The sequence below is a fragment of the Perognathus longimembris genome, chromosome 11, assembly GCF_023159225.1.
Source record: "Perognathus longimembris pacificus isolate PPM17 chromosome 11, ASM2315922v1, whole genome shotgun sequence".
In the NCBI taxonomy this organism is placed as follows: domain Eukaryota; kingdom Metazoa; phylum Chordata; class Mammalia; order Rodentia; family Heteromyidae; genus Perognathus; species Perognathus longimembris.
The window spans coordinates 35,510,595-35,533,950 of NC_063171.1; the positions used below are offsets into that span (position 1 = coordinate 35,510,595).

Below are 23,356 nucleotides of genomic sequence, written 5' to 3' on the forward strand. Positions count from 1 at the left end.
TCACTAGAATCAGATTTAAGTATTAGGGAGGGATCTCTCTCTCTCTCTCTCTTTCTCTCTCTCTCTCTCTCTCTCTCTCTCTCTTTCTGTCTCTCTCTGTCTCTCTTTCTCTCTCCCACTAACATACAAATACCTATTAAATCTTATCTTCTGAAATGAATGCAACTTTTCCTGTTATAGTTTAGATCTAGAAAGTCCCTCAACAAAGGCCATGTGTTAAAGGCTTGGTTACCAATTCATAGTGCTATTGGGAGATGGTAGAATCTTTAGGAAATTGGGTCTAGTAGAAGTTAGATCATTAGAGGAATTTTTGCAGCATTTATTGAAACTCCAGCCCCTTCGCTCTCTACTCTCTGGGTGCCATGAGGTGAACAGCTTCTACATTCTACTTGCTGCTGTCATCTACTATGCTGCCATAGGACCAAAGGAAACTAGCCAGAGACTGAAACCTCTGAATTCAAGAGCCAAAATGTATCATTTTTCCTCAGTAGTTATTTACCTCAGCTATTTGTGTTCATAACACGAGACCTTAATGTTATAAATTTGTATATGTGTTTTGTATCTATGTTGGCTCCATAGGCTATGGGCTTTTTTCTTTTTTCTTTTTTGCCAGTCCTGGGGCTTGAACTCAGGGCGTGGGCACCATCTCTGGCTTCTTTTTGCTCAAGGCTAGCACTCTACCACTTGAGCCACAGCACAACTTCTGGCTTTTTCTATATATGTAGTGCTGAAGAATCGAACCCAGGGCTTCATGTATACAAGGCAAGTATTCTACCACTAGGCCTTATTCCCAGCCCCGGCTATGAGCTTTTTTTAAAGGGAGGAACCTATGCTAGACCTATGCCTCAGAAGATGGAACAATACAATTACAGTGTTTTTAGTTGAGTAGGAGCTAAACTGCCTCAGTCTAAAAATTGGTTCCACTACTTAGTCTTTAACTCTAAACAAACAGGTTAGAGAGAGGATTGAATGACCAATCTGAGGCACATGGTGTGCTCAATAAATACTTGCACTGATTACCCCTGGCTGGATCTGTTGCTGTCATTTGCAGTTGACAAGCTTCACACCTGATGGCATTCCAAGCTATGAAGAAGACCCTGGTGAAGACTGGCTATATCACTGAGTAACCACTTTCCTGATGATGGAAGAAGAAAGTACAGGCTTAATTTTTTTTTTTTCTGCCAGTCCTAGTGCTTGAATTTAGGGCTTGGGCACTGTCCCTGAGATTTTTTTTTTCTCAAGGCTAGCACTCTACCACTTGAGCCACATCTCTACTCAGAGATAAGAGTCTCAAGGACTTCCTGCCTAGGCTGGCTTTAAACCATGATCCTCAGATATCAGCCTCCTGAGTAGCTAGAAATAGAGGCATGAGCCAATGGCACCAAACCCCCATGGATATATTTTTCCTTAATGATTGGAGTTTAAATATCTGGACAGAATAAGGGAAATTTTTACTTAGCCAGTCTTGGGAAGTGTGGAAAAGAGTTCAACAGTTTTGTCCAAACAGTAACCCAAACCACAAAATACCTCTAGGCTTCCTTTCCTATTACTAATCACTTAACACGGAAGTTTCATCTTGTCTTTCTACATAGAGAACAAACCAAAGCAAGTTTAGAAATTCTTTATTTGAATTTAAGAGAAAGGACAGGTATTGCATTATAAAGGTTGCCTGCAAATCTATTGCCATTATTTATGTACTGTAAACCAACATCATTATTAGGAAAGAGAATGGTACATCTTTCCTCATCTTCAACACATTCTTAAATGGACAAGAAAAAAACTTAAGGAAGAAAACCCCGACATGACATCTTTCAGTCTCTCCTGAGTGAGGCTCACATGGCTCCACAAATGGCAGCACTACTGGCCTTAGACTAACCAGGCTTGTCAACATTATGAGGAAGATAGGCTTGTATGTCTAAGAGCAACAGTGCTTGGTAGCTTTCATCTGAAGTTGTTTGTCCATAATCTCCTCTGTCCTGGTGACTGACCAAAAATTAGGACTAAATATGAGTTAAGGTAGTTTAAATCAATATATATTTGCTGTGAAAGCCAATCTGCCAGACTCTGGATTAGTATCCTGGGGGATAGACCAAGCCACCTAGTCTATAGTAAAAGGTTACCAACTTCATTGGGGCAGACAGCACAGCAGTATGGTGTTCACTGAGTTTGACAAATAAAAATGGATATATTTCCTCCTTAGTTCTCAATGTAACTAAAACTGTTTTAATGTGTTAAATCCCTGTAATGCTTAAAGTTGGATAAGAATGGCATCCATTGTGATACTGGATAGTCATGACTTAACTCATACTTAAAATCGAATTTCCTAATTATATACCTTTATCATTTTTTTTCATAAATTCAACTGCACTTGAAAAATAAGATATTAGAATAAGCTCCTGAAAATTCTAGACCTATCCAAAATAAATTTTGTTTTAAGCTTAGTTATTAAAAATACGTTAATAGAATACAATGAATTCTTTATTCAGATAAGAGAAAACTACCATTTCTTTTATGTGCATAGTTCGCTTTTGGACGCTGACAATATATTTCTGACTAGTCCAGTATTTTATTGTCTTAAAACTAAACTACAATCCCTGTAGGGAATATGAATTTTTCTTTCCAAATGTTGTAAGGGCAGAAATAAAATTGCTTGTATTACTTTTATTTTCTTTTAGGATTTGTTCTCAGAGTTAAAGTTATAATTGCAGTGAAAATCCCACACTTATGTAAATTTAATTTACATAATAAAATTCAATTAATTATGTAAATTTTAATTTACACAATCAACATTACATAAGTTAAAATTTATAAAATTCTATATGTATGTAAGTTAAGATGAAAATAACACCTGGTAAGTAATATAAAGGTCCACAGGTGGTAAAAAGCTTGTATCAATTCTGGCAATAAGCAATCATCTCTGAGAGGTTAATTCCTACTCACACAGCCAATAGTAGGGAAACGTCTCACTTGAAGTTCAGTTCCTGTGGGTGTGCTGAAGGAAGCTGAGTCAGTCTGTCAGTATGCAGTAGAAAGAAAGCTTTCATGGTGGAAAATTTCCATGAGGTCAGACTGAAAGGGGCATGAGATCAGACTGGCTCTTCAGGTTACATGGTTACTTCTGTTATTCAAAGTAGAAGCTGCTACAGTGTGTTAGAAAGTCAAATACAACTACAAGTTTTTTCCTGTGGTACTTTTCTGCCAAGATTTACAACCTGAGTTTAGTAAAATGACAAGAATAAAAAGTCACAAAGAACCTGAGCGTTCTCCAGCTGTAACCATTGTGAACGGCAGTGGCAGCTTCTGCAGCATTTTGAGACTGTGAGTATTGAGGAATACTTGCCCTGCCCAGACACCGAAGCCAGCAAGATTTTACCAGGGCAGTGTCTCTTTAATCATGATAGAAAAACCAATCTAAACGCAAGTTCTTTCTCTGTTTCTAAGTAATATTTATTGGGAACACTTAAGAGAGGGAGTGACTCATACAACAACATTGCTGCTTTCAAATATTGCCATGTCTAGTTGCTAACAAGAAAAGGCAAAGAGGTGCCAGCTTTGTCCTGGAACTTCATATAAAAAAGAAATTAGAAGATGCTGTGAGCTTTTATAGTCATGGGGATTTTTTTCCCCAGCAAACACAACCTCTACCCAATAATCTACTTTGGAGCTGCAGCAGAACAAACATGGCAAATGATACATATATCTCAAGAGCAATCTTTCCCATCAAGCCCTAACTTGAGAGTTAATTTACCCTAAGTCTGACAAAGCTGTGTCCCTGTGCTGTGACATCTGAACTAACCCTGATGAGACGCTCCCAACATCTAACTCAGTAGTGTACACAAGGAAACATCCTTTTACTCCTATTAAACCTAAAAATTGGGACTTACATACAGGCAAAAGACTGTTCCTTTTCCCCAAGTCTTCACCACTGCTTCCCAACATTCAGTGTTGTCAGGTCAAGAGCACAAAATGATCTAGCACTAGGTGGATTGGCTTCTTCCATGAGTTTATCTAATTTTCTCAAAAGATTGCAAAATCCCACTTCAAAATTCAATAAATTACACACACACACACACACACACACACACACACACACACACACACACACACACACACACACACACACACACACTTCCTTGCTATACCCCCCCAAAGGCAATTCCACCAATAAAATTAAACCAAAATGCCTGCTTAATTTATGGGCTCAGCATGGCAGCTTAGCCTTTTCTAAAAGGCATATGCTAGCAAACAAGCATTAAGATAAAAGCTACTATTGCAACATAGGGATTAATCAGCTGTTTTAGCAGTTTTAAAAGTAGAATAGTCTTCACACTTACAGTTGCCTTTCATTTATTTCCTGAAACTCTACCCTGAGGAGGCTCCTGTTCCTTCATCCCCAAATGTGGATTCCAGCATAGGTAAAGACAAAGAACTGAAGAATCAGAGTGCAAAGGGAAGGCAAGGCTCCCCAGCTGCTTTTGAGCATCACTCCCCAGCTATGTAGCCCCTTCCAAGCTGCCTTCACATCTGCCTGCTCTTCGGTTGCCACTCTCTCCTACCCATCACCCACACTGTCATTCTTGAGAGAGGCATTAACATTGGTGAACATGATGTAAATGAATCCTTCAGTCTGAGGACTTGACAGAATGGACACAAGAAAAGCTAGGAAGAGAGAGATGAAATGAAAGTGAAACACTGAAGACAAGGATACCACGTGATGGTTTCTTCTCATGTAGTGCAAAGGAGAGGGCAGTGATTTACAATTGCTCCAGACATACTCTGTGTGTGTGTGTGTGTATGTGTGTGTCTACCATATGGCATGGCAGCTAAAGCTCAAGACTATCAGTTTGGGAATGACTGTGTTGTTCCTGCCTACCAGCCACAGTCATAGCTTCTTGTTGGGTTAAACATATTCCAGGAAAGAAGGAGTGAGACAGGAAGCTGGCCCAGAGAAGGTTGCCTGCACCCTGAATGGCTTCTAGCATTTGTGCCCTATTCCTTGGCACCCATTAGAAGAATGGTCCCCAGGGGAAATGGTTCGTGTATGAAAATCATCCCAGAGCAAATTAGAAGTTCTATATTGATTCAAATAGATTCCTAGGTAACAGAACAAGAGCCTATCCCCTGCAACACCCTGTCAGTTAACCCATTTCCTTAGAGAGCATCTTACTAGCGTGAAAGGTGGCATCGTCCAGTCAGAACCCAGATCTAACAGGTTCACAGGCAGAAATGAACTGACTCTGCATGTGAGCCTAGAGGTGTTGCCATTTCCCTCTTCCCTTCCTTTTCTTCCTCCTCTTTCTTTCTCTTCCTCCCTTCTCCCACCCTCCCTCTGCCATTTTCTTGCAAAGATGAAGAAGAATTGACTAATACAGTATGGGGTATAAAGGAAAGAAATTTGACAAAGACAAGGTAGCTGGGATAAGAAGCAATATCTGCAAACCAAATCCTATCAAGAAACTGCAAATCTTCACGAAGGAGAGGAAGAAGATTTGCTTTAGAAAGTGAAGGCAGAACTATAGAGAGGACAACATTGCCTGAGATCCATTTCTTTAAATTTACCAAATGGAACATGATTTAGCTGTCTACTATGGCAAAGAAAGCAGGAAAAACAAAGTAGAGTAAAATGTAAGCGAACAGAGCTTTTTTTTTAACTGAAGAAACGGAAAATTACTGCCATATTGTGAGATGCGCTCCCTCTGCAGGAAACCATGTATGTCTGTGTATGTCATCGTATGGAATAAATACTTGTCAATCCTTAAGAGAAGCAGCTCTTGACTTGCTTAACTCCAAAGCCACTTCCATGTTCCTTAGCTGAATTTGGTATCAGATTTAATAGAGGTATGTAACAGGGTAGAGATTCACAATGAAAATGAAGGATTTGTCTGTGGTTGTGGAGAACCCACACCTGATGAGTAAAGAGAAGACACAATCTGCAAGTTAACATTGTGGCCTGGAGCTCTGAAACAAACAGCAGCTATGGCTTTAATCTTCAATTGTAATTGCATTCAACTTTCAATGTTTTAGACACACATATTAATGGAGCTACCTTCTGTCTCAGCTGTCGCGCACGGACCCTCCTCTCCTTTTCCATTCTCTCAACCGTGTGTCTGCTGACTCCCAACAGATTCTGATTCATAGGTGAACCACAAATCAACAGTAAAAATAAGCTTTACCAACTGAGTATATTCTCTTTTACCAAAGCCTTAAATTGTTTTTCCTCTTTGTGGGGTGTTGTTGGCCATTCTGGTTTTGAAATTTATTTTTTCAAGCACACAGTCTGCTTTAAAGGAACAAAAAAGCCAAAGCAATGGAAATCACCTGAGCACCCATGTGCTACAATGTTAAATAAAAATCTCTTTACTGTATCCATAAGTGAGATGGCAGAAAAGGGGAGTGGATCCTATTTGAAAGAAGGTGACTATTTAAACACAAAAAAAATAGAACTAGAAAAACCGAGAAAGCTACGGAGACGTGATCTACACCCAGTAACATTGGAAGCTGCAGGCTACATTTGCTTCTGGAGCAATGTTCTCTCACATGTGAAGGCCAGCGCTTTCCAAGTAGATGGGTAGATGGTGAAAAACAGCAGCTTCGTGTTCTCTCTCTTCTCCTTCAATTGTTGTAAGAGGGAAGTCTCTGCGTGCCACTCAGGCAGCAGAAAGCAACATTTCTCTCTCCTGCTCTTGGCTGCCAGGGCTGCAGTCTTAGTTTTCCGGCACAGCTCCAGGTCACTACTGCAGTGATTCAGGGATGGTGCTGACCACCTGGGTTGCCTCTGTGGCTGCTGAAGGGGAACCAAAGAAGGTGTTGGTTTGATTTCTCTGTTGATCTCGAAGGTAAGGAGGAACTGAGGAGCTTTTGATGTGAAGGATCCTGGTGTCCATCACCTGGCAGTCAATCTGCATCATCACTTCATAGTCCTGCCCGTTGATCACATTCTCTGCAGAGAAGAATAGACACAGGGCTTAGAATTCAACAGAATACGTGTCTCTGCCATGACCTTCATTCTGAAGACATGGGTGAGCTTTAAGGGTGTGAACTGTGAATATACTTTCAAAGGTGCAGAGGAACTTTGATGGTCAGTCAGCAGAGCTACAGCTAGCCTGCCATCTCTGCAATTCTAGTTCTCAGAGTCTTCGTTGGCTCAATAAGGGCTGGGCCGCTATCAGAGTTAACTGTACAGAGTGTACCTGTCCACAGACATATCTTTTATATGATTTCTATGAAGTGAATTACCATGATTAGAGCAACTAAAACATATTTTAGTGTAGAATGGAGGTAAGAATACTTAGGCCCTCCTCCTTCCAATGGAAACAATTGTCAAAGGAGTCAGACATGTGAATGGGGTCAAGGCTGCTTACCCTCTATTCATCAATACAATTTCCAGTTTCATTTAAGATTCTCCCAACTGTGAATTTAAAGGTTTATCTTAGAAACAAAAGACACAGTGGAGACTGATAAGAAACCGCAGTCATCTGATAATTATGATTTTCCAGCGATCATTATCATAACACCTCCTTATTGTGGCAATCTATATTCCAGAGTTCCTGATTCCATATATGGAGACATTAGATTTACAATATGAGATGGGACTGAGTGCTGTATAGACTTGCAGGCACAGTAGGGAGTATTGTAGGAGGGAAGGGGAAAACCATGTAGAATCATGCTTAACATATGGGCTTACTTCATTATCATGAGTTTAAAACACACAGATAGATACTACATTCCCTTCTTCCTGAATGAAAGCTCTTTATAGTTTAGGGACAGGGCCAAATAACTCCCTAATTTGTAATCCTGGGTGGTCCTGTTCTAACTTGTAGTTAGTGAAACATGGGCATTAAGCTGATGAGAGAATTATAAAATCCCAGCTGAACAATCACGGCAGTAGTGTTAGAAGCTGTGTGAATTTGGAAGACTGCTTAGTAGCTAACGTGGCGTCCCATTTTTCTATTTCCATCTGTGAACTGTGGAGTTGGGGGCTGGGACAGCTCAGCCCTGTACTGCTGCCTTTCCACGAAGCTGATACAAAGTCAACCAGAGCTTTTTTAAATTAAGCATTTGGCTTCTCTATGGCAAAGAACTGGATTTAAAAGTAAAATTCCATGGTCCTTTCTGTTCCCTATGACACTGTGCACATCAAGTATTATAAAATCTGGAGGAAGAAATCCAAAGTTTGACATTTGATCTCCAGATTCCACTGTTATGTTTGGAAAAAGTAAGCCATAAAGCTTATCACTGAGGAAGCTAGGAAACACTTCTGGAGATCATCTAGTTGGGGATGTCTTGAATTAGGGGCAAATTCAAAGGGTTCAGGGAGATTTTAAGGTCACCAAAACTGTATCAAGTATTGTGTGTATGGTCTTGGAAACAAAGTCCATCAGATTTTCAATTAGACCAAAAAGTTAAACATTACTATGCAGATCTAATAGCCTACCCATTTTTAGTACCCTGAGTAGATAATATATTCTGTTTTAAATCCATTAAATCTATTGGTTATCTGTTCCAATATTTAAACAGTATCTAATGATGATAAAGCTCCTATTAAGCTATTATAAGTCTCTCCCATTGCAAATGAGTAATTTGCTTGTTTCCCAGTCTCACCAGAGATGAAGAACAGCTGGCTGCTGCGGAGTACTCAGCCTATTCTTTAAGACCACTGTTATGGTAGGTTAGTCCCAATTTTTACAATCTGTGCTCTTAGTAATGGCTATCAGATCATTTGCTTATCTTTAGGGAATTACATTTCAATGCCTATAAATTAGCTAATATTTCTCATCAAAGAGTTTTTCCAAAAAGTAGGGGATGAAAGAAAGACATCCTGCTAATGTATTTGGAGTCATTTTATTCAGACCCAAGACCAAGTTCAGATTTCAAGACATTAATCTAGTCATTTCCTTTTGGAACCATAGTCATTTGTGTGTGTATGTGTGTGTATGCGCACATATACACACATGTTCATACACCCACTGCATCACAGAAGACCAAATAATGGAAAACACATGTCAGAGACTTGCAATACACATTGGTAATTTTTACTGCTTTCCTGGATTAACTCAGAATCCAGATGACAGTTTAAGATCAAGACTAGTTCTTTAATATAGCCCAAACCACCTGCAGAAGTCGTTAGAGGCCATGAGCCTGGTATAGTTGCAACTGATAACTGTAGATTTTTAATACCCTAAATATCAAGAAGAAATGGAAAATCTGGAAATATAAGCTCAGATACTTTGAAGGTAAAGCTGCAATATGATTCTAAACTTTGGGGGGAGTTCCTAGCAATGGTTGAAATAGCCATTTAAGCCCAACCAGGAGACTCATGGTAGTATTAAGTCCAAGTGGTTTTACAGTGGACTCTGTGTATTTCATTCTTCTGAAGGTGATATAGTCTGGACCAAGAAAACTGTCAGGATTTCTAGAAGCCAACTGTACAAATAAGTGAATGCCCAAGGCTGAATATAGAAAACTCCTTCTGAAAGACAACTTGGATACTTTATCTACTATGTTTGGGATGGAATCCAGGGCCTCACACATGCTAGGGAAGTGGTCTACTATATCTTCTGATATACAACCTCTGATGGGACTACTTTAATGTTTAGAGTAACCCACTACCCCTACAGGCTAGTTAAAGTGACTACAACAACTGTTGAGGTATGCTCTGGGGGACCTTATAAAGGGGTTTGGGATGGCCAGTGAGATAGTCTCACCATAACAATCAAGTCTGAATTACTGTAATAAAAGAAGACAAACTGCAAAATGGCTCATGGTAGCTCCTGATCTTTGTAAGCCTCTTTGGCCCTGGGCTGAGGGGCATCCTGAAACAGCATATGGACCCTAAAACTCTTCCTAGCAGCAGATGAGATCCCAGTTATCCTTTACTTGAAGGCTTTGTGTTTTAGTAGGTGGGCACCCATGGAAAGGACTCCTCCAACTTTTGCCATGATTTGTTCCTCAGTATAAATTTAAAATATCACAGTGGGTTCTAATTAGGGATTTAGAATCTGAGGACTCTGGTGGCTTAAGAGGATCAGGAGAGAAAAAGCCCATGAAGGGAAACTCAGGCATGACTGTGAGGGCTTGAGGACATGGTCTCCATGTTAGTTAAAGTTAAGTCAAGGGTTTTGTGACAAAAGAAACTGAGAGTCAAGTTACCTGAAAAGATGGATAAAAGTCTATCTTTTATGCTTTGGGCCTTCTGAAGTGGACAGAATGAGTTAAAACACTAATCTGAGTCAGAAAAAAAGTATAGTTAATTATGCATACTTTAACTTCAATATTAGTCAGGGAAGAATGGCTTTAAACATAAGCAATGAAATAAACGTGTTTTTGAGTGCAGAAGCACTGCGGAAGCCAGAAAAAGTGTCTGGTCATTAGAGGCAGAAAATGTCTAGGCAATGTAAAATTATGAACAGCCCATAACTGAATTAAGCACAATCTGCCAACTGACTGTTAGTTGATGGATGACTAACACTAAAAACCAGAGCCCTGACCATAAAGAGTAGTAAATATCCATTTTTTTCATAAAGTTTAATTGTAAAAAGTGACAAAATTTCACCAGTGTTTTTCCAGGAAGCACATATAATAACACAGATTTTTTTTTTTTGCCAGTCCTGAGCCTTGAACTCAGGGCCTGAGCACTGTCCCTGGCTTCTTTTTGCTCAAGGCTAACACTCTGCCACTTGAGCCACAGCACCACTTCTGGCTATTTTCTATATATGTGGTGCTGAGGAATCAAACCCAGGGCTTCATGTACACGAGGCTCGCACTCTTGCCACTAGGCCATATTCCCAGCCCTAAAACAGATTTCTATTCAGACTTAGATACCAATCCTAACAAAGTCATTTGTCTTATGCCAGTTTGGCTGGTGACAGGCCAGCCTGTATCTGTTTTAGAATCGGAATGCACATATAGGGATAAAATACACCCATTGGTGGGCAACAACATATAACCACAACTAAAAAAAGCAGAAAAATAAGGGAGATAGGAATATGATCATTCATTAAGTAGGTAAATGTCACATTTCTACTATGGCTTCCAAGAACTTCCATAAGCTAATTCTACTTTAGCAATCTTTAATTTTCAACCTGAGTCCTGATTTTGACCATTTCAACATGCCATGCAGGCTAGTATGTGGAAAGAAAACAAGAAGAACCAAAACACTTTTCTGCTCTTTTCTACCCACATTCTCTATCCAGTCCAATTCTCTTCATCCTTTAAGACTCATTTCAAGTCTCACTTCTCAGAAATCTTCCATGAGAACTCCACAATTCTTATTTCACCTTATAACTAATACATAATTATCCTGTTTAATTGAACAGTGTTAAAATAATAGAAAAGAGGCTTAACTTCCTTAAGGAATGTCTGGCAAAAACTGGGGTAGGGTGAAAATGAAGGGGTAAAGAGAATAAAAATACAACTTCTTACTCATCAGCTGGAACGAATACTGAGCAAGTAAGTACTTGTCTTTCAGCATATGGAAAAATCTGGAGACATAAGAACACATGCAAAAAGCTTCTAGCAATGGCCACATACTCACTTTGCTGAAAGAAATTAAAGTTTTCTTGATAAAGTTGGGGAGGATTTAGTATGAGGAATATTTAAGGCAGAGAAAGAGTGAAAGAACTCATATCTGTACCTGAGAAGATGGCTAAAGATGGGCAGAAATGCTCTCTTTCCCTGGCTGCCCATCACCATGTCTCTTTATTTGACACACAGGGGAAGATGGCAGGACCTGACACATAGAACTCCAGGAGCTTTGGACCTAGGGTCTAAAACTCCAGTTTCAATGCCAAACATTGCATATAACCTTACTGCCAAAACCTGCATAGATGGCCAGCTAATGGCCTCAGAGGGCAGCTCTATATTGTAGACAGACTTCTTTCCTGACCCAAATGCCACTCTTACTGACTTTATTTCCTGGCCTGGAGTGTACATGCCTTCTGGCTTTCCTGGCCATGGCACAGCTTGGACAGCTCAGTGGCTGGAGCCTCCCTGCAGCACAGACGGGGTGAGCCCAGAGATCCTGCAGTATAATACAGTGAGATGAAAGCCTACAATTGTACAACTATAGGGGAAAGAATCAAACATGATAATCTCTAGGAGAGGAAAATTACAGAAGTACCCTCTCATGGGTTCATTACCAGAACAAACTGTATACCTTATACTGACAAACAAATATCAAAGAAAATGGCCATTTTATCCATTTTTGTGAGATAAATTAGAGCTGAGCAGGTTTTGAAATGGCATAGTCTCTCATTTTAGACCTTAGGGATCAAAAGCCCAGAAATAACTAGGTTTACTTCAAGTTATATAATTCATTTTCATTATTCTTACTTCTTGGAGATAGTCCAAAAGAAGGCTGGTCTGCAGCCTCTATGATATAGTAACTGATTAAATAATTGTTTTAAAAATGTGAAGTGCATAAAAGGTATTCACAATGAACTGTAGTGTATTTATAAAATTACCACAAACTTTCCCTGTATTTTAGCCTAGTGAGGTCCACTGAAGCAGCTTGGAATGTGGGCTGGAGGCCAGAGTCACTTTTGGCCCTGACATTTCCAGGGCACATCATTGTGAGGAAAAGCACTTAGCCTTTTTTGATCTCCTATTTTCTAGACTATTCATTTGCCACATATTTTCTGAGTCACATGTGCCAAGCCTGGTCTAAGGTGTTGGATTTGAGAAGGGGACAAAACAGGTAACTACATCCTCCCAGTATTTACATTCTAATAGGGAGGGCAGGGCTGACAAGAAACTAGAGAAGTAAGTAAATATACAGTGTGTTTGAAAATGAGAAGAAAGAAAAAAATGAAGGCATGGAAAGCAGATATAAAACGTATATGGGTTAGACTGGAAATTTAGACTGATCTGCATGCACTGAACAGCAAGTTAATTGTGTGTATATGTGAGCAAGCACACGTGTGTGTGTGTGTGAGAGAGAGAGAGAGAGAGTTGAGTTTTTGTTGTTAAACCTGATAGATGCTGGGCGCTGGTGGCTCATGCCTGTAATCCTAGGTACTCAGGGGGCTGAGATCTGCGGCTCACAGTTTGAAGCCAGCTGGGGCAGGAAAGTCTGTAAGATTTATCTCCAATAAACTACTGAGAAAAAGCTGGAAGTGATGCTATGGCTCAAGTGGTAGGGTGCTACCCTTGAGCACAAAGAAATTTAGGGACAGAGCCCAGGACCTAAGTTCAAGCCCCAGGACAACAAAACAAAACAAAACAAAACAAAACTAAAACCCAACCTGATAGAACTGAGAGAGCTGTCTGGGGGAAAGGGCATTACATGCAGTAAGAACGCCCTGAGGCTGGCGTGCACATAGTACCCGAGGTACAGGGAGGAGGCCAGTGTGCTGGGCAGAAAGACTAGGGGAGGAGTAAAAGGAGATGCGGTCAGAGTGGAACCACAGGACCAGGTTTTTTAGAGGTCATACTGATTCCAGTCTTTACTCTAGAGAGATGCAAAGAAATGGGAGGGTTTGAGGAGGAGCACCATGAGCTGACCTATGTTTTATTAAACTCTGACTAGTGGATTGCTATTTATTTCCAAAGATATAAAACCCCCTCATATTCCCACTCACACTTAAGGATTAAGTGTGATGATGTTTGTGGAGAGTTTTCAGGATGTCAAATGATATAAAATGTGAGAACTGCTATTGCAAAGAGGTGTGTCACAGCAGAGAGATGTCAGGCTTTAAAATCAGTCATAGGTGTGAAAGTCATCTCTTTCAATTTGGTTGTAACTTCATCTGTAGTTTAGGGAAACTAGAGGGATTTAGCAAGAGTTAAACTTAATTATGTCAAGTATTTATCACAGTATACAACATACACCTTTTAATACAGCAAGCACTGAAAGGTATTATGTGTCACTTCATTGTGGAGCACAGGGAGGAACCTTTAGAATTACCAGCCCTGGTACCTCCTTCCATTGTTGTGTGTGTGCGTGTGTGCGTGCGTGCGTGCGTGCGCGCGTGCGTCCTTTACAGTGCAAGGAATCAACCCGGGGCTTTGCCATGCTCTGTCACTGAGCTGCATCCTTGGCCCTGCTTCATGGCATTCTGAAAAATAAATGAATTCACAATCCATACTTCATTTATTTTCTCCATCTAATGGATGAAAGTCACAATGACTGCTGTTTCTGTGCTTTGGTGGTATAAGAGTTAAAGATTTAATACTTGAAATCCCACTGTACAAAGGGAAATACTACAGAGTTTTTCTACTGTTAATACAAGTGTGACTAAGAATGATGATAGGAGACAGTGAAAAAATCCAGAGGAAGTTGCTGTATTGGAAACAACTTGGAATTTATCTGTTTATCCTGAAAATAGTTCTATGGATAGTATAAAGAAGAGGAGGAAGAGGAGGAGGAACAGCAGGAAACAGAGTTGTAGCAACAGATCTCTATCACATACTAGACAGTTTCACAGAAGAATATCTGGCAAAAGACAAATTCTTCTTAAGCCTTCATTTAGAGTTAAGAAAGCAATGGACAATGTAGCAAGTTTCCTAGCTTATTTTTAAGACAAGTTCTTCCAACAGCTTCTTGTCACTTACTACTTCTTACCAGAAATCTTGCCATTTCTTCTTTCTAAGCTTCTTGCATGAAAACCTTGAGGCCTTCCCATTAAGGAACTGGAATCACCACACAGTTTATTTGGGTTAACCTTAGTCTCCACAGAAGCCAAGCTCAGGGCTGAAAATTAGCTTGGCTTATAACTTAGAAAATTCAGGCCATAAAGCAGAGAAGGTGGGTCCAAGTGTACCTAACTTCTTCCATCGACAAACAGTGACTTTATTTTCACACTATTAGTTCACCTAGTGAAAAAACCTCCAAACACACAAAGCTACTTCAGACTGCAGCTGAGCCTTACAAACTCCCCTAAACTGTAAAGTGCAGTCATCACGTATGCTTTTTGCCCTCATAGGCATTATGTAACCTTAACAGCAGATGCAATGAACAGGGCATTATAAGCAAGGATTTTTTTCAGATCCATAAGCTATGATTGATGTTCTCCCAATGGGAGTTGGTTCCTATGATCAAGATGATTCAATTACACAAATATTTTCTTAACAGCTGTTATGTGTTGGGCAGTGTGTGGGGAGCTGGAGAAACAGAGATGAGTAAGATCTGGCTCCTAATCAAAGCATTTGCCATCTTGTAAAAATGGCAGCCATGTAAACCCATATAGCAAGCATAAGTGTGAAGTGGGCATAGTATAGTGAGAGTTGGGGTACCTATCCTGTCTAGGGGCAGGGTGGTGGAGAGGTAACAAGAAAGGCTTTCTAAAGAAGTTTACTTGAGCTCTAAACCCGAGGACTCTTCAGCAAGAGCTGAGCAGGGGAAAATCTAGAAAGACACAACTATTAGTAAATGCATCATGCCATGAGGCAATGTTCAATATAAGGTGTTGCTTAAGAACAGTGTGGGGTATAAAGGAGGAAAATGAGGCTAGAGAGGTGAGAAGGGCAGTTCACAGAGCTTAGAATATATCCCTGGGGCAGTGGGAAGGCAGTGAAGGACCTTAAGAAAGGATCAGAAAGGATATATTTTTATTGAAATAGGTCACTCTGGTAGTTGTGTGCAAGAAAGATCTGGCAGAAGATGGAGACAACAAGAAACGGTCAACTCAATCTTCAATTTTATATAGCCTGACTTATTTTCTCAGGACCTAAGAAGTTTCTCAGTTTTGTTCATATCCACCAGTTAAAAGTATAGAAAAAAATATAGAAAAGATATTTTTGACACATGTCCAACATACTACAGCATATCCCACTTGATGTATGAGTCACACTGTCATGATTAGGTTTGGTTTGTCTTTCATAAGTCCAATGTAAAAGGACATTCTCAAAAAGTACCATGTGCCTCTTAAGTCCACAGAGAAACCCTGTCCCTTTTGGTAACACAGACACAAAAATCTACTACAGCATTTTCTTAAGTAGACTTTTTCAGGAACAGGCTATTTGAAAAAGATCTAGAGAAATAAAGGATTATTAAGGGATTACTGGAGAATTTGCTACATTTCCGACATTGCTTTCAACTTTTATACTGCTTCCTACTTAAATTAATTTGGTTACACTATTAAAGACCAGACATACATACTTCTGTGGCTCTGTCTGCTCAGAAAATAACACAATTAAGCCATACAACCATAGTAAAATGTTTTTATGAGAAAGGAGTAAAGTAGTTTTCAGTAATGAGAAAAGTTGTAGGAGAGGGGAACTGGCATATACTCTTTTATTTAGTTATTAAAAACAGTTCTGAAGTGTCTAGTATATCTCCCATATTAATATATAAGAAATCAAAGATTTCCATAAATTGCCTCAAAGCACACAGCTAGTGAAGGAGCAGAACCAAATATGAACTCAAGTCTGATTCTAGAGTCTGGATTGTCTTCTATCTATATCAAGAGAGCACAAACAAACATTCAGACCATAGAAACATCTATGTCTACCTATTTGAAAAGATGCTTATATGCCTATCTCTGACTCTACATATTTTTGAGTATGTACAGGAGGTCAGAATATTCTTATGAGTAACATGATATAAAAAATATTCTAGCCAGGTGCGAGTTGCTCACACCTGTTATCCTAGCTACTCAAGAGGGTGAAATCTGAGGATTGCATTTCAAAGCCAGCCAGGGGAGGATAATCCCCATGAGATTTTGATCCCCAATTAATCACAGAAAAAGCAAGAAGTAGTGCTGTGGCTCAAGTGGTAGAGCACTAGCCTTAAGTAAAAGGAGCTCAGGGACAGTGCCCAGGCCCAGAGTTCATGTCCCAGGGCCAGCAAAAATAAATAAAAAATAAACATAAAAATTGTCTGGGATGGAAATGCAGTGTGTGGACCTGAGTTGAAATTCCAGCACCACCTAACTAAACAAATATATTTTAAAAAATATTCTTTCTAGTTGGGCACTGGTGGTTCATGTCTATAAACCTACCTACTCAGGTGGCTGAGAGTTTAGGATCGTGGTTCAAGGCCAGCCTAGGCAGGAAAAATGAGACTCTTATTTCCAATTAAACACCAGGAAAAAAAAAACAAAAACCAGAAGTGGCATTGTGGCTTACAGTGGTAGAGTGCTAGCCTTAAGCAACAGCACTCTGGAACAGTGCCCAGGCTCTGAGTTCAAGTCCCATGAGGGACTTCTTCCTTGAGAGGTTTGTGACAAATTCATACCAAATTGAACACATAATAAGCAGATGCAATAAAAAAGGGTATGATTCTCTTTACCTATAACAGAAGGACACTTGAATGGAGGTAGGGAAATAATAAAATTTCAGAGGGGAAACATCATAGAAGTAGGCAGTCCAAAATGGGACTGCATCAAACTGCAGAGCTTCTGCAAGGCAAAGGACATAGCGTGCAAGATAAACAGAAAGCCCACAGATTGGGAAAAGATCTTTACCAGCCATACAATGGACAAAGGCCTCATATCTAAAATATATGCAGAACTAAAAAATTTAAATTCCTCCAAAACAAAACCTCAAAGAACCAACAGCCCCCTCAACAAGTGGGCTAAACACTTAAAAAGAGACTTCTCTGAAGAGGAAATGAGAATGGCCAAGAGACATATGAAAAAGTACTCTACAGCACTGGCCATAAAAGAAATGCAAATCAAAACAACATTGAGATTCCACCTCACCCCAGTAAGAATGTCCATTATCAGGAAAACTAACAATAACAAATGTTGGAGGGGATGTGGCCAAAAGGGAGCCCTACTTCATTGTTGTGGGAATGTAAACTTGTTCAGCCACTCTGGAAAGCGGTATGGAGATTCCTCAGAAGGCTAAACATAGAGCTCCCCTATGACCCAGCAGCCCCACTTTTGGGCATCTACCTAAAAGATTACAAACACGAATACACTAAAGCCACCAGCACAATGAAGTTCATTGCAGAACAATTTGCCATTGCTAAAATATGGAACCAACCCAGATGCCCCTCAGTAGATGAATGGATCAGGAAAATGTGGTACATACACACAATGGAATTTTATGACTCTATCAGAAAGAATGACATTGCCCCATTCGTAAGGAAATGGAAGGACTTGGGAAAAACCATACTAAGTGAAGTGAGCCAGACCCAAAGAAACATGGACTCTATGGTTTCCCTCACAGGGAATAATTAGCACAGGTTTAGGCTAGTCACAGCAGAAAATCACAAGAGTCCATTAGCTATGTCCTTCTGAACACATAAGATGATGCTAAGTGAAATGAACTCCATGTTATGGAAACAACTGTTATATCACTGTTGTAATTACTTTCAACATGCCATGTGAAACCGTAGCTTCTTTTGTCGATGATCCTCTTGTATCCCCTTCCTGTGGTTGTCTCCACGCTATCACTGTATCTCATCTGAGTACCCTGGATACTGTATATACTGGTATTAGAACTAGGAAAATGAAAGGGATTATCAAAATTGAGAGACAATAGATAAAAAGACAAACAACTCCAAAAGCAATACCTGCCAAACCATTTTGTGTAAACCAATTGAACAACTCGGGAATGGGGGGGGGGGAGAGGGAAAGGGGGAGGGGGGAGGGAGGATTGAGGGAGGAGGTAACAAATAGTACAAGAAATGTACCCATGGCCTAACATATGAAACTGTAACCCCTCTGTACATCATTTTGACAATAAATCAGTAATTATTTTAAAAAAAGACGTAGGCAGTCCAATGTACAATGGCCTTCTCATAAAGCAGAGAATGTAAAAGCTGGTCATAACTCTTCCCTAAGAAAACATGGATTACCACAGGAAAAAAAAATTTAGGGCCCACAGTGGCAGAATGGCCTTACTTCTTGGAAAACAATGGGGAAAAACAACACGCTAAGTGCCATAGAGATGTATCTGCCCTTCCCACATGCATGAGAGGAATATAGGCTGGGGATAGACATTGAACTTAAGAATAAGAGGAACAACCATTAGGAGACAGCTTAGAGGAAGCAGAAATAAAAGAATTATAACTACTCTGGAAAAAAATGTAAGAGTTGAATCTTCTCTCCTGAGAATTATGGGACTTAATATAAAGGGCACTGGCCATATTAAAGGCTTTTGGAAGGTATGTGGGGCAGCCAAAAGAAGCTTTGCCAACACAGCTAGGCAAAATCTGAACCAAAGGATTCTGGAAAGCAAAAAGAGACTCTATTACCTCAGTGGGCTTTGTTCCTGGTGAGGAATTCCTTGCTGCTTCTTTGGCACTTCCTATTTTTTATCAAACTCTGAATTGAGTATGAGGTTGCAAAGGAATATGGAGAAAAGCACCAATAATTTACTGACATTATAAACCAAGAGGAGGAATCTGGTTTGGGGGAGCCATTAGTACAGTTTACTCATGCCCTTGGTGGTCCCACTGCTGGCTGGCTTACCAGAGCTGACCCAGCTCCGAAGGACACCCCATGTGAAACAGAACTGACTTGGATGAAACCTTTTTCACAGAGCAACACGTGTTATTCTCACAGTAGCTACAAGATGAATAATGAGCCACTGAGTTCATCTGTGCTTAGCTTCCAGCTATCACTCTGTCCTTTGCTTCCTGTAGTTTGCAGGTAGCTCTTTTAGCCCGTTATGTTTTGTATTAGCATCCAAGCTACTCCTCAACATAGTGGACTCCATTAGAGATGAACTCTGCTTTTCCATGTAATGACAACACATAATCTTATAGATTTTACACAGATTATTGAGAGCCTGTCAGGAAGTCTTTAAAAAAAAATGCCCTGAATCTAGTTTTCATTAAGTTCCCTTTTTAGTTTCCAAGGCTGGAAGATTCTTTACCAGACTGACTTTCTTAAACATAATAATATCTCTATGGTCTCTGAAATGTTCTCAGTACAAACAGGTAAAGAAAAAAATACATATGAAGAAGACCTTATATACATTTCAGAAAACAAAGAAACCAGAGTGACTGCAAGGAATATGTCTCCAAAAGAATGCCTAGGCTTTGAGTGGACAGTAGGGACAAGCAGGGGACATGCACAAAATGCTGACAAGGACCTGAAAAGTGTAAATAAAAAAAGCAGCTTCTATGTCTCACTAAAAATATAAAGGCAATTGCATTGCCAGTTCAGGGAAGCCTGACCCTGTATATTCCTTATAATAGTTAGGTAAACAGAAAGGCTGATAGCAGATGTTTTCCATTTAAGTTCAGAGAGAGAGAGAGAGAGAGAGAGAGAGAGAGAGAGAGAGAGAGAGAGAGAGAGAGAGAGAGAGATTTTCCTGTTTAAATAGGGATGAGCACAGAGTAACCATGGAGACCCAACTGTCCTTCATCAACATGAAATTTGAGTTGTTCTCATGATGGGAGCATTTCTCAAGAATAAGTCTCGCAGGGAAAAGCAATAAAACAGATGAGATTATATACAAAGAGTTGAACAAATAATTTTAAAATGAGTTCGATTCAATGATAAAAAAAAGTCATGCAGTTTTGGCAGATTACTTGCTACCTTCTGCTAGTATATTGAGTTGAGCTTAGGGAGCATCAATTCTGATATTTCTTCTAGGGTCAGAACATTATCAATTCATATGTGAATAAATGTAAAAGTTCCTAATTGTGGGTACTGCTTACTCATATCTAATCTAATCTCCACAATATAGTTTTAACCTGAAATGCCCCCCCCCAGGCTCATTTGTTGAAGTTTTTGTCCCCAGCCTATTGGGGTGCTACTGGGAGGTACTAGAATCTTTAGGAGGCAGAGCCTTCTGAAAGGAGTTAGAGTGCTAGAAGATGTGCTCTTGAAGGTCCTATAGAGACCCTTGCCTCTTCCTGTCTCTACTTACTGGCTGCCACAAGATGAGCACCTTCTTCCACCATGCTCCCGATCATGGTGTACTGCCTTGCCACAGGCCCAAAAAGGCTGAATCCTCAGAATCCATGAGCCAAAATAAACCTTTCTTTTAAGTTGGTTCTCTCAGGTATTTTGTCACAGCAATAGGAAGCTGCCTAACATACTTGGTTTATGCACAGTCATCTTGTACACAATATGCAGTGATCATTTTTATTATGTTCCTTGCTTTTGGTGGTCCCTGATATATTGTGAATGCCACTTTATGGTAGTGCTGATGAAGCTGAGAAATAAATGAAGTAAAGGAATAAGGTTTGTAATAACCTGTGGTAACAGTTTTCCAAGAAGATAGAAAGCCCTGAGGTCTGAATGAGGAGCAAGAACAGAGTACTGGAGTAAAAAGATTAAAGAGAGTGATTTAGGAAACCAAATTGGAGAAACACAGAGATCTGCTGAGCTATGGGAGGCCAAGGTTAGGAAGAGGGTTTTATTTTGAAAGTAACTCATGATGAGTACAGAGTATCACAATAATTCTTGCTGAAGAAATGAATCATAATAAAGTCCATTTAGGATTGCTTCTTTTGCTAAATTAGGACTGAAATTTAGTGTATGATTTAAGAGGAAGAAAAACATTCTTCTGTATGTTTCACTTATTTATAACAATCTTTATTATGGCCAAATGTTTTCACTATTAAAATTCAATAACAATTTCCCTAAGGTAAGGGAAAAAATGAAACTACAAATAAAAATTCTCTTCTAAAGATGTCATAGAACGTTAATGCAATTTCTTAATGAAATGGATTAATACATATTAAATATTTAAAACTAAGATGCTTTAGAAATCATACACATACATTTAAGGCTAGAGAAACCTGCTTATATGACTTATAAAATTCACTTGCTTCTATGATAGAATTATCTACAGTAAGTCAATGTCCCATCTGAGAATAAATAGATGGAGACTTTTGGATCCTCATAATTAAATAACAGATTCCCTGAGTTTGAAAGGCAGTCTCTAATTCCTGGAGTCCCACATTCATACACCTGGTATTTCCTTATTATTCAATGTGGGCTGGATCTAAATATATGCTCCTATTGAGTAGAATACTAAAGTGATAGCACATCAACTCTGAAATTAGGTTACAAAGAGACTTCTATCATGGTGGGTATTGTTTGCTGTTCTGAGAGAAGCCATGTTGTAAGCTGCCCTAGAAAGGTTCACATGACAGGGAAATGTGACAGGTCTCTGGCAATCAGTTTGAAGCTGTAGCTCTCAGCCCAACATCCCAAGATCGAATCCTTCCTACTCTTCTATGGGTGAGCTTGCACATGGCTCCTCCTGAAAGCTGAGCCTTCAGAAGGAGGCTGAAGCACTAGCTAACAACAGTTCAACTACAGTCTTAAGAGAGACCAGGAAGCAGAGCCACTCTGCTAAGCCATTTGTGGATTTCTAGATAAGAGAAACTGTAAGATACAAAAGTTTTATAGCCATTATTCTCTGGGCAGATTTGTTGCATGGCAACATATAAAACATTGAACTATGTACATTTTAATGAAGTAGATCAGTTAAATCTTTTTTTTTTTCTGGCCAGTCCTGGGATATGGACTCAGGGCCTGAGCACTGTCCCTGACTTCTTTTTGCTCAAGGCTAGCACTCTGCAACTTGAGCCACAGCGCCACTTCTGGCCATTTTCTGTATATGTGGTGCTGGGGAATCGAACCCAGGGCCTCATGTATATGAGGCAAGCACTCTTGCCACTAGGCCATATCCCCAGCCCCCAGTTAAATCTTAACAGTAAAAAATAAATAAAAAGATATTTAAGATAGCCTAACATATACATTTAATAATTTTGAATTAACAAGTTTACATTTATAATTGTTTGCTTTGACTAAAACTAGAATTTATTTGAAAGTGCTAATTTGTAAAGGACAGTAAAAATGGTTATACTAATAAAAATACTTGGTCAGAAACTTAGAAATTTCAGTTTTAGAGACGAAGGAATAGGAAGAACAGAAAGCAAATGATTGGATTCTAATATGTCTGAAAAAATCTAGGGATTGTAGTGGATTAAAATAATCAAAAGTAGTAGTAAGAAACTCTAGGCAGCGCTGGGAATATGGCCTAGTGGCAAGAGTGCTTACCTCGTACATCTGAAGCCCTGGGTTCAATTCCTCAGCACCACATATATAGAATAAGGCCAGAGGGGCGCTATGGCTCAAGTGGTAGAGTGCTAGTCTTGAGCTTTTCAAAAAGAGCTTAGAGGCTGTGCCCAGGCCCCGAGTTCAAGCCCCACAACTGACTCCCTCAAACCCCCCCCCACCCCCAAAAGCACAGATTATGAGAGTGAGTCAATTTCTGGCCCCTTTAATGAATAGCATGCCCCTGGAGGAAAAAAAAAAGCAGAAATAGTGTTTTTAAATGAAATATTAGAACACAAAATGAAATATGAGTAATAATCAAGAAACTTCACAGGCAATCCAATTCCACTACTTCTTAGTGCTTTTGCTCACTAAACTCCAAGCATCTGTTTCTTCATCTACAGAGCAGGAATAATCATGCTTATATTTTAGGGTACACATAGCAC

General features: G+C 39.6%; 1 protein-coding gene across 2 annotated transcripts in view; it reads right to left on the bottom strand.

Moving 5' to 3' along the window:
* Positions 1-6,163: 6,163 nt before the first annotated feature.
* Positions 6,164-23,356, bottom strand: part of Atf6 (activating transcription factor 6) — a 164,666-nt gene continuing 147,473 nt past the window's right edge. For both annotated transcript variants that reach the window (XM_048357850.1, XM_048357849.1), the window contains exon 16: positions 6,164-6,940. In XM_048357850.1, the coding sequence (XP_048213807.1) occupies positions 6,732-6,940 (209 nt within the window). In that variant the 3' untranslated portion in view covers positions 6,164-6,731. The remainder of the gene's footprint in view (positions 6,941-23,356) is intronic.